Source organism: Diadema antillarum, unplaced genomic scaffold (genome assembly GCF_040938485.1).
Source record: "Diadema antillarum isolate AM-2024a unplaced genomic scaffold, OU_Dant_1.0 seq00000512_RagTag, whole genome shotgun sequence".
In the NCBI taxonomy this organism is placed as follows: domain Eukaryota; kingdom Metazoa; phylum Echinodermata; class Echinoidea; order Diadematoida; family Diadematidae; genus Diadema; species Diadema antillarum.
In genome coordinates, this window is record NW_027271466.1 from 531,522 (window position 1) to 544,450 (window position 12,929).

The following is a 12,929-nucleotide window of genomic DNA, read 5'->3' on the forward strand; positions in this document are numbered from 1 at the left end:
CAGATTGTCCACTCAATAAAGAGGAAACGATAAAAAGCACATCTTCATACATGCATAATTTATGTCCGTACGTATTATCTTGAGTATAAAAAAAGTATTTACAGATTAAAATGCATTTGAATAGCAATCATTGATGAATATGAGTAGGGAAAATAGATATTTTTTTTTTCTAAATGACCTTCATAGTTCTTATGTACGCATGCTCTCTGTAATTATGATTTTATATACAACATCGTCCTAATAACCCTAAACCTTACTGAAGATACAAATTGCTCATTCTTTAAGACAGTGCTTCTCAACCTTTTCTAACCCAAGGCAAGCTATAGCTTTTGCTTGTTTTGTTTTGTTTTGATTTAGGCCAATTAGATCAAATGAGAATTTTTTTAATCTATTATTGGCCGACATCAGGGTCCACCTTAGAGAACCTCGCGGCCCACCGGTTGAGAAGCGGTGCTTTAAGAGATGTTAACGTTCTCGTTGTCATTTGTCACTATACTGCAGAATTAGACAACTGCATGCTAACATAATGGACCTACGGGGGTAATAATGACGAAAATGCTTAACTACTCGGACTACTCTCATCCTCTCTATTCCACTGTTGCATAGAGCTCTAGAGCTGCGCTCTCCGAAATGTTTCCTTTTTCTGCGGTGCCGTGGTGCCCGTCAAAGGAGCCTCTTCCGTCTAAATTTCTATCTCTCTGCTTATTCACTTTCGCATAAAGTTCCTCGCAACCAAGTGCCAACGGGAAACTATCCTCCTTTGGCAAATTTCCATCTCGCTTATCCACATTTACATAGAGTTCTACAGATGTTGTATCGGCGCTATTCCCGTCTTTAGTTGTCTCTGCCTTCCTGCCGACGGAACCATTTTCCTTTGAACGTCCGTCTGTCTGCTTGTCCACTTTGGCGTACAGTTCATCGATCATACATGATGGAACAGAATTATCCTCTTGGAAGAAATGTCCCCCTCTCATATCCACATTTACATAGAGATCTACAGGTGCTGTCTCGGCGCCACTCATGCTTGTTGCGGTCTGTTCTTGCCCGCCAATGGCACTATTTTCTTTTGACGGTCCATTTACCTGCTTGTCCACTTTGGCGTATAGTTCCTCAAGCTTACATGCCGAAACAGAGCTATCCTTCTTTGGGAACTTATCGCCTGTCTTATCTACCGTTGCATAGAGTTCTTCTGTGGTGCTTTGTTGTGCTTCAGTGGAGTCATCTTTTTCAGAAAGTCTATCTCGTTTCTTCTGCACTTTGGCGTACAGCTGCTCGCATGTCCTTGGTGACGCAACAGAATTTGGGGCCATTTCGTCTGCGCTCTCATCGCTCTTGTAAACGCATCCTCTCCTAACAGAGTGTGGGGGAGGATTCAGCTGGCTGTAGTCGTCGGAGTCGAATGCCGAAGAAAAGTCCGTTGCATGGCCATGATGGTCGATAGTAGGACCCCTCGTAGATTTGAGTGAGTTATACTCTGTTGAGTCAAACAGACGGGCTTGCTTCATCGGAGTCCCTTGGCCAGATGTGACAGTGAAAGGGAATTTCAATTGTTCGTATCCCTCATCTCCACTCGATGGCATTAGACGAGATGTTCGCAGTTGGCATTCTGCTCCAAGTGATTGCTCACTTGTAAAAGGTAGCTGTTCAGTGGACGGGCCATGATTCCAGCTGCCCTCTATCAAAACATTGTTTTCTGAGATTCGTTGCGTTTCAGTAACTATTCTGCGTACCTCGTCAGCATCCTGGTAAACATGATCTTGAACAACTGCAGAGTTTTCAGCTCTTGCAGGGACGGGATATCCCTCAGAGCTAGCGGTATGGCTGACGGAAGGCATCAAGGTGTAAAGTGGTAAAGCAACATTGTTAGCGCGACTACCACGTCCAGGAGCTAAGTCATTATCGGCCTGGTCTGGTTGGGATGGCGGTTTATACCTACAATGAAAAATATCATAATTTACTATATTATGTAAAATGACATGTGAAAGAAATTACTGTCGACGAGACGTATCCTATGTTCAGATCTATTTAGATCTCCAGGAGATAAGATCTCAGTTTAGAAACATTGCAGAATATCGACGAAACTGATATTTTTATGCGTGCATTATATGAAACCGATATCCCAACAGTTCATTCGCCATTGCAATTTTAAAATTGACGAGCTACATGATTACTCAAATCAAAACGAATCACATCGGACAAGGACTTTTACAATGTACTCCCTGTAATCAATGCTATGTCATCAGAAGCTGAGTAAGATGCTGTGTGATTATCATGTTATGGTATGGTTCTTACGTAAAGAGATAATTTCAGCAACTTAACACTGTTCCCCCTTCCCTCTCTATCTCTCCCTCTTTCCGTATGTCTGTCTGTCTGTCTGTCGTGTCTCTCCCGCTCTCTCTACATATATATATATATATATATATATATATATGTATATAATTATATATATATATATATATATATGTATATAATTATATATATATATATATATATATAGTATATATATATATATATAGTATATATATATATATAGTATATATATATATATATATATATATATATATATATATGTTTGATTATAAATATTGAAACAAAGACAGGGAAAACTTTTGCCACTCTTTTTTCCTGCACAGTTCTGTACACAATTTATTTTGCTCTTCTTTATTTTGCTTTTCTCAGCGCTCACAACGAAAAAGTAGTTTTATTTAATACTCTGACTTGTTTATGCATTCATTTTTTCATTTTGTTTCACTTTCCATCTGAAAAATTGGTTGATGAATGATTAAAGCTGAATCTGTAAAACGTATATGGCTTGTGACTCTCTCACACAATATTGGACCTCCACGTTATGTTCCATTCGACAGTCCGAGGGGCAAAATAATTTGCCTTCAGTACAGAGGACGGGATGATATCACAAACATTGCTCAGTAGGACTAACTCGAGGTGAATCATAATCCAGTGATCCGCTAGGCATTCGCTGATTTATACGCTATAGTGTAACGGGGCCTTTACGCTAAATTCAAGGCACTCTACTGCTGACGTTTTGCTGAATTTTCTGAAGATGACTGAAATAGGGTTGTTTCTCACACAAGTGTGACCAGAGTGACTGGTCAACAGTGTGACCAGCGGTCTTTAAGATGACTGAATCACTGACAAGAACTGACTTAAACCAGACAAACAGATTTAAAGAAAAGACTATACCTCTTTCTGCGATATAAACACCAAGCCGCGATGAGGAAAAGCAGGCTGATGAATATCAGTATTGAAGCCGTCAGCGGTATCAGCAGATGGGGAACAGTATCTAAAGGGTACAGAAATGGAGATACATTAGACGTTTGTCCTCATTATGTCCATTATATATTCATGTTTATTCAGTATCTTCCATTGTTTTACGCTTTATAACTGCCAAATATATTCATACCACTTTCTCCCTGTCCTGAAGTCGTTACGATAAAATCACACTCAATCAATAAATTATGTTCATTATTCCATAAGACTTTTTTATGTTCGAACATCTATTCCACCCATGTTTGTATAAACAGACAATCAAGCTGAGGAAGATATTACAGGTTGAAAGCTGCTACGACCCAGCTGGTGTCCTAGTACATCCATTGTCTTTAATCTTCTCGAGATGAAAGCGTTTGGTACACATTATCAGCATCATACCATTATATCTTTAGATACACAAACACACTCACACGCAGACACTCACTCACTCACGCACACAAACACACACACACACACACACACATAATGATTCATGTACTTGTATGAAACTGCGAGTGTATGAAGTTGAGTGCCACACTAAACCTGTACTACATGATACAAATTTTAAGGATAACGACTTCACGTGTCTTACATCACATCGGATAATAACGACATAGTTAATCACATGAAGAAGTGCCAGTACTTTACTCTTTTCGAAAGCGCTAGTATACAAGACAAAATGATGTCAATGCCTGTGAACATGGTGAACGGGAGTTAGTGAACGGGAAGTTATGCATTCTGGAACTTGTAGTTTCCAGTTTACATTTAGTTCACTTATAAAGAGAAATTTTTATAAACATTAGCGGAACTCAAGAGAAGCTATTTGTAAGTCAATGGATTAGGCTGCCGACATGTTAATCTTGAAGCTATATGTTTTGCTTTGTTTTGTTGTTGTTGTTGTTGTTGTTGTTGTTTTTTTTTTACATCAGTAGTGCGCCCATCATTGCCAAGCCATTTCTTGGCCCTTCGAGGAGGACTAAAACAGAAGTCTGCGAGTGTACTTTACTTGCTTTCAAGCATCTAACCCGATATTTAAATTCTCATGCATTATGCAGGAGTCCGGCAGGTTCTTATAGAGAACAGGTGAAGTAATGGAAATACTCAACACACACACACACACACACACACACACACACACACACACACGTGACACACACGTGACACACACGCGCGCACACACACACACACACACATTTAGGAAACGACAAGCATCAATTGAAGGTCGAGTAGGTTTTGATAGCAGCTTCACATGAAGGCGTCTATATATCTGTACAATACTTTATATTCCAGTAAATTTACGTTCAACTACTTGACAAATTGGGATAGATGCGTTCCAGACTGGTTGGCGAGTCGCAGTGTTGTCGTTGGATGACGCCACACACTGCAATGTAGCACTGCCACTGATGACGTAACCTTCGTCACAGTCCAAGGTTAATATGGATCCAAGCCGCGTGGTGTTCAAAGCCCATTTTCCGTGCGAGACGTCACCAGGATGACCACATTTTGGTGTATTACCTTGTACTGAGAGAATGATTATGGAAGGCATTGTGAATGCCCCGGTAAATGATGTGGTTAATCCTATGTAAAAGGCAAGATTATAATTCTAAGCACTCTCATATTTGTCTGCTGGCAATCGTGCATACCCACAAATCTATAGTCCTTCTCAGTGTATAACGCCGTGCCCAATGAAAAGTAAAGAAAGATTCAATGCTCTATCTCAACATGTTTTTTCTCGAAAAATTAATGGAACTCGTAGGCCTATACAAGTCGCGTACATTATATTCTAAAATGCTTTGCATCTATTTGTAATTACAAGTTCTCACCTCAACTAGTCCATATAATAAGGATGACTGAACTGTATACCTGAATGGCATTATTATATGATAATAGTTACAGTATAATATTTACGAACATTTAACGCCCTTCAGAAGTTTCCTCAATTTCAGCACAATTATGCTTGCACGTAAAGCAATAAAGACATTGTATTAAAGGGAAAATCAAGTTCAAATAAAAGTTAGTCTGATAGGAAAGAGTAAAATATTACGAGTTCAACGGTATAATTCTGATCGAAATCGGATTTCGCTATTTTTTTTTCTTTGTGGGGGGGGGGGAAACATTTCTTGAACAGTCAATATTATGCAAATGGCAAGGTGAGCATGTCATTCCCTCACAACCTACCATATAGTTTGTGGATAAAATTGTGAAATTTCCAGTTTTTCATTCAAACGAAATTATGCCCGAGGCTCAAATCCTCGTATATTATCTAACTGATCACTATTCTGTAGTTATTCAACCAGGAATAACATCAATATTATTTCAGACTTCAATGACAGAAACATTGAATTTGTGTCTTTTTTTTGTACACGATCAATGGATAATTGTGAGGGTATGGTCAGCTCACTCATTTGCATAATTATCATTCACTGTACAAGAACTGTTTTGCAGAAATTAGCAAACTGCAAAATGTCATAACTTATTCATTTTTCATCCGATTTCAGTAAATTATTTACCGTTGATCTCGAAAAATATTACTCTTTTTTATCAGGCTAATTTTTATTTGGACTACATTTCCTCTTTTACTTCTATAAGTATATTGTCTCTCTTCTTCATACTTTCTCTCCCTCCCCGCGTGCATAAACATCTTTACTCGATTCCCGATTGTTAATAATCACAAATGTTTAACTTTTATAGTTTTTCTCCCTTATTGTCAGCAAAAGCCCACATATTTTCATAAATCTCTGGAAAAAAGTTCCCTCTCTGTTTGACGATTAAAGCATAAGGTCCTTCTTCAAGTTGTCGTACCATTTAATGGGCACATTTACCTTCAACTGGTCGACAAGATGGGGTTGATGAGTGAGCGGGTAGACCATTGTTGGAAGGGTCGGTGCACAACAATGTTGCACTACCATTGAGGATATAACCATCATCGCAGTGCAGGGTGAATACTGTGTATCCATTCAGTGTCGTATTTGAATGCCATTTTCCGTGCGATGCGTTACCAGGGTGATCACAATTTGACTCGTTTTCTGGAAGGGACGGGATGTCTATCGCAGACAATGGAATTTGTGAAAGTTGATATCACAAAATTAGTAGAACCAGGGACAATTCAAGTATATAAGGTATATCACGATATAAACGTAATTCTACAAACAATATTGATAATCCTCGCTGTTGTTAACGACCTTATACTATAATGGCAATTCTGAAAATCAAATAATTTCATTTAACGACACTGGTGGGCAGTTAGTTTGATGTAAGTGTGATATAATTTTCTTTTATATCTATTAAAATGTAATGTTATTGTGGTTGCTGTAATGAAATAATAACAAATCTATAGATGTCCCAGTGCAAAGCCACAGCTCTATTTCATGCATAGAAATAGAGAGACACAGGTGTTCGTTAATGGGTGTATGTGGAGCTCCCCCTCTGTCTGTCGGTATCAACATGATCAATACCAACGTAAGCCAGAATGGGCAAAGGATAGATTATGATATAACCAGTCTTTTTTTTCTTTTTTAAGAGGCTATATCACTCTGAAGAATATTCCACATTCAAGAAATTTCTCTTTGGAGTGTCATTTGGTTGCACTAATTCGATTGCACATACAATAGGCGGTATATAGGCGGTAACTAGGCGGTAAATTCGCCGAATTTCTATATTTTAGAAATAGGGGTGTGTATACAGTATTATCATTAAAGAATATAATACATCAAGACATTATTACATGATTTAGATTTTGTTTTCCTGAGTGTTTATGTTATGACATTAAACTCCTGAAAGTCATCATTTAATTCTGATATTTAATTTGCTCGCCACTTTCAAATCGTAGTCCGATTCTGAGCCCCTTGTTTGTAAAACTATTCCGTGTATTAAGGCTATGTGAACGTCAAATGGAAACGTTGTCTGATAGGTTGCATATTTACTTTCAACTGCTTGGCAATAAGGGATTGAAGCGTTCCAGACAAGGGAAGATGTCGTTCGACCATCATCAGACATGTCCATGGACTGCATACACAGCAAGGTTGCACTGCCATTCAGCACATAACCATCGTCACAGTCCAGGGTCATAATTGATCCAAGCAGCGTGTCGTTTGAATCCCATTTTCCGTGTGTTACGTTACCAGGGTGACTACATGTTGACTTGTTACCTGGATGGGAGAGCATGCCTACAAAACACAATATGACTGATTAAGGAAATCAGGGGTAGATGCACAACATCATTAATATTCAAATTCATGACATTATTCCGTCGAGATGTACGTCGATGTAGGGCAATTTGTCATTCAGTTGCAATGAAAACATCTCGACGGAAGAATTTCATGAATTTGAATAATTACGCAAAACCCGCTGCATGCTGTAAGGATTAGAACCAACACTTGCTGTCGGGCGGAAGCTCGGTAGTCTAGTGGAGATGACGCCTGTCCGGAGATCAGGATGTCGTAGGTTCGAATCCTGCTCGAGTATGTACGCCCATGAGGGTTACAACTAAAGACAATTATTAACATTAGTATTATATATCATTAGCATAATTATTATAGAGTATAAGACATCAAGACATTGTTAAACGACTTAGATTTATTTCTCTTTTTTTTTGCTGAGTGTTTATTTTATGACAACACGCTCCCGAAAGTCATCATTTAATTATGATCTTAAACTTGCCCGCCACTTTCAAATCATAGTCCAATTCTGAGCCCCTTGTTTGTAAAACTATTCCGTGTATTAGAGCTATGTGAACGTCAAAAGGAAACGTTGTCTGATAGGTTGCATATTTACTTTCAACTGCCTGGCAATAAGGGGTTGAAGCGTTCCAGACAAGGAAAGACGTCGTTCGGCCATCATCAGACAAGTCCCATGACTGCAAACACAGCAAGGTTGCACTGCCATTCAGCACATAACCATCGTCACAGTCCAGGGTTACCACGGATCCAAGCAGCGCGTTGTTTGAATCCCATTTTCCGTGTGTTACGTTACCAGGGTGACCACATGTTGACTGATCTTTACCTGGATGGGAGAGAATGCCTACAAAACACAATATGACTAATTATGGAAATCAGGGGTAGATGCACGACATCATTAATATTCAAATTCACGACATTCTTCCGTCGAGATGTACGTCGATGTAGTGCAATTTGTTATTCAGTTGCAATGAAAACATCTCGAAGGAAAATTTCATGAATTTGACTAATTACGCAAAACCCGCTGCATGCTGTAAGGTAGAACCAACACTTGGTGTCAACTTGGTGGGTATTCAAATTCACGACATTCTTCCGTCGAGATGTACGTCGATGTAGGGCAATTTGTTATTCAGTTGCAATGAAAACATCTCGAAGGAAGAATTTCATGAATTTGAATAATTACACAGTACCCGCTGCATGCTGTAAGGTAGAACCAACACTTGGTGTCGGGCGGAAGCTCGGTGGTCTAGTGGAGATGACGCCTGTCCGGAGATCAGTAGGTAGTGGGTTCGAATCCTGCTCGAGTATGTACGCCCATGATGGCTACAACTAAAACAATCAATTCAGTGCATATTTACATCGATGTAGGGCGATTTGTCAATAAGTTGCAATCATTGTTATTTCTGTGTGTTCTCGTCTGTGTTTGTGCTCCAATTTGTGTGTGTCCACTAGTAATTTTAAGATCAATGGGGGAGGAGAAGGAGGGATTAGAGGTGAGAGAAACGTTGGATTACATGTCTAGAAGAACAGGACAATGCCAACACGAGAAAAAACAATATTCTGCCGACTAATTCTTTCAGAATACAATTATGTTCATTAAGATTGTTTGTTACTGCTAGGAAATGAATTAAAAACGTTTCGATTACGTGCCTGTGGTTGATGCTTGTGATTACGAAGGTTAGCTCTTTCTAAAACGCAAAACTTGTACATCTGAGGCTACGTTAATCCGACAGTGAAAGAGACTTCGTTGAATAATAGGAATATTTATTGCAGTCATCCTCAGTGGAATCACATCTGTTTGATATATTGTATAAAAAGGAATACATACTTCTTCTTCTTCATCATCTTCTTGTTCCCTTTCTAAATCTTTCAGTACTTTTGATGAATTGTTGCGCTATAGAAGTTGACACTATTACTGTCATTATTGGTATAATTGTGACCGTGCACCTCAAAACGAACATAAAGTCGCACACACTTATTTTGCGTGAGGACTGAAAATAAGTGAAATGGGTCAACCTAGCCGAACTTGACTTTTTCATATTTTCTGAAAGAGCGGGTCTTCTTTTACATTATGCTCAAATTTGGTATCATAAAACGGGCAGGAAAGTGTGTTTTTTAGCAGTTTATCTCGAACATTTTTGGTAAAATAGTGTGATTACGTGTGTTTTTAGAATCCCTTTTTCATTTCTGAAAAACCTTGTCCACACTCTTCACTTTCAACTCTAATAACTTTTACAAGGATAATGCTACTGCTTTGAAAGTTGGCATTAATTATAGACAGAATGTGTTAATGAGGCATGCTTAATTTCAGTTTAATTTGATAATTTCTTCATTGTTGTTACTCTGGTGGTTTACTTCCTGTTTTTTGTCCCATTCATCGCACAGCCAGCACGGTTTGGTAAAGATTAAGCGCTTGAATAGACACTGTACTTCAGAGCCTCTTTTCTCAGTGCACACTTTTCCTGAGTTTGTGCTTTCTTTCCAATATTTGGATAGGTTAGGAGAGTCCATTTGATTTGAGTTATACATCATTTTAAAGCTTAAAGTCTGCTATTTCAGAATATGGTCTTAACTAAAAATTCATGTCTGGCGACTTTTTGTTTGTTTTGAGGTGCAGGGTCACAATTGTATTTATCTTCAAGTTTCTGTATTATAAGAACACAGATATGCAGACTACTCTGAGATCTATTTTCCGCCATAATTGCATTTATAATTCAGTCAAACAGAAGAATATATATCCTCTTGACTATATAGGCTATCATTCACGCAGTGCACTGGCTCATACACTCTTAAGGCACAATGTTGTCCAGATGTACAGAAATTTCTTCATAGTGACATACAGAATAGTTCCTCTGCAATTTCCTTGAAATACATGTAAGCGAATACCTTAATAATATACATGTACATTTAAGTGACTGACTGCGAAATATCTTCTTCTTCTTTTCAGATGAAACGTTCCAAATGTTCCAAATGTTACTGTCCGTTATTTTTGCCTTTGTCTTCTCCAGTATTCGTTGTTTCTCTCATAATTTTACTGATGAAAATAACATAATCCATTTTGTGCTACTTAACTTAATCTTGATAGAGTAAATCACTGCGTTGAATCTTTAACAGTCCATTCTGTTTACATACATTGAGTTCCTGCAACAAGTTGCTTCGAAAAGATCAAGCTCTTTGGTTTATTGCAAAACCCCTGTGCTCTCAACACATTCAAATGTCAGATTCAGATTACTCTAGTACACAACTTTGTGTAGGTTTCATTTTCTTGCCATAAACACTTATTACGCTGGAATTGGTTGTGATTTCAACTGAGCCGAGTGGTCGCGGACACCTATCTACTTTTATCAGTGTAACTTGGACTTGTTACTACACAATCCAAATGGATTGTATTTTCAGAAAATCTAACTAAGAGTGTACGAAAAAGGACTCACTGTCAACCGCTTCGCAAGATGGGAGCGACGAGTTCCAAACCGGAAAGTAAGTCGACCTTCCAGGTAGTCCTACACACTGCAGTGACGCGGTGCCATTTATGACGTAATCTTTATCGCAAGTGAGGGTTACTATGGAGCCAAACCATGTCATGTTGGTATCCCATTGTCCGTGTTGGATAATGTCAAGTTGCTCGCAAAACCCGTTGGAAACTACATCAAAGGCAACCATAAATTACTTCAATTAGTATGGAGGTATGATGATGCACAAAAACGTAATTTGAATGAACATTACGCGAGCTGCTTGTATTGGAGAATGTCTATTGGTTGTCAAAGTTATGAAGAAAACTAGATATAAAGTCCGCCAAACAACCACATATTCATAAGGTTAAATGATATACAAGAACTTCCTTGGAATCACCCTATCAAGTCGATCGCAAAAGCCGGAGGAAACTACATCACAGACAACGATAAATTACTTAATTTGTATGAAGGTTTGATGCACAAAACCGTATTTTGAATCACCATTATGCAAGCTGCTTGTATTGGAGAATGTTTAAGTGGTTGCCAGAGCCATAGAAAACTAGATATAAAGTCAACCAAACAACCACTATTCATAAGGTTGAATGATGTAAAAAAAAATGCAAGACCTTCCTTGGAATCACCCTATCATGGCATTACAGAAACTCGTCTGGACTTTTAATACCGAATGCTCAAAGAACATGACGCAGAAAACAGGTCAATCAATGATTATGATCTCGTCGTGTTCACTGCCGCATTACATTATGTCTCTGCATATTTTATAGTTTATGCCTGAAAACCATCCGATAATTTTTGTTAGCATCCAACTCGTGACGGTAAGATCATGTGTGCAGGACGATGGCCATGGTTTTAAAATACTGTGTTACATGGTGAGGTCATGAACACAGAATTTAAAGTAAAAATCAACAACTATATAAGGAATATGAAATAGACACAAATATCATGGAAAATTTCAGGAAAAAACACACCATATCGTTGAATGGGTGGAAGCAATGAGATTATGATAAACAATGGATTACACGTTAACTGTTTCAATTTGAGATTTTTTTCTCCAAGTGGCAGATAGAAATATGGTCGTAAACATGTATTTATAAAAAAAGGCATCTCAAACAAATGTCAAAGTAAATTGCTTTTCCTGCGTTCCCGTTTTTGTTTTTGTTTGTGTGTGTGTGTGTGTGTGTGTGTGTGTGTGTGTGTGTGTTTGTTTTATTAGCCAGCCCCGGCTGTATATCTCCCGCCTCCCACTTAAAGATTCAACATTTTCCTGTCCAACTTTACTTTTGTCTTATATGTAAAAAAAAAAAAAAAAAAAGGGGGGGGGGGGGCTAAGATAGGACGAGATGAGAAATTACATAAAGAATAAACACAACTCCCATTTCCGAGGGTTCCGTCTAGAGATTCTTCCCGTCTATAGCAGGGTGGTTGGGGATGTGGGTGGAGGTTACCATTGAATCCCCGGTCCGCTGCGCCACACCTTCCCCCGACACCTTTCCCCCGCCATAAGCAGTAAATAAAAACAACAACAACAACAACAACAAAAACACACACACAAAACACACAACAAAACAAAACAGAAAGCACACGTTAAACGGATACAGTAGGAGATGCTTTGAGTTGGAGTCTGTGTGCTCAATGACATGATAATCTTCATTATGCCTTAAAGTTTTCAATTGTACAATCGCTTCTAACACGTTCCACGAATCTGGCTACCTGTCTCGCAGTCGTACTTGCCCAATGTCAGTTCCGCGACGTCAGCATCCCACTCATAACTCCATGTTTCGAGTCAATGGAGTGACTGTTGTCTTTATTCTTGACACTTTTTTCTCTGACCTAATTCAGTCATGCATATAATTTACATTAACGATAAGTACAGTTTGAGATGGCCAAGTAATCAAACCGCAATTCAAGTAATTATTTATCGTTCTTCCAAACACGTCCCGCGAATTATTTTTTCTATTCTGCCAGGACTTGTGTACAACATTAGATTTGCTTTTAAACATAACATAACTGAAAACTA

General features: G+C 38.5%; 1 protein-coding gene across 1 annotated transcript in view; it reads right to left on the reverse strand.

The window, feature by feature from the left end:
* Positions 1-492: 492 nt before the first annotated feature.
* The window catches only part of LOC139734191 (uncharacterized), a 116,233-nt gene continuing 103,796 nt past the window's right edge, over positions 493-12,929 (reverse strand). The window contains exons 2-3 of the mRNA XM_071644995.1: positions 3,202-3,301; positions 493-1,932 (exon numbers count right to left, since the gene is read on the reverse strand). Of these exons, the coding sequence (XP_071501096.1) occupies positions 588-1,835 (1,248 nt within the window). The 5' untranslated portion in view covers positions 1,836-1,932; positions 3,202-3,301 and the 3' untranslated portion in view covers positions 493-587. The remainder of the gene's footprint in view (positions 1,933-3,201; positions 3,302-12,929) is intronic.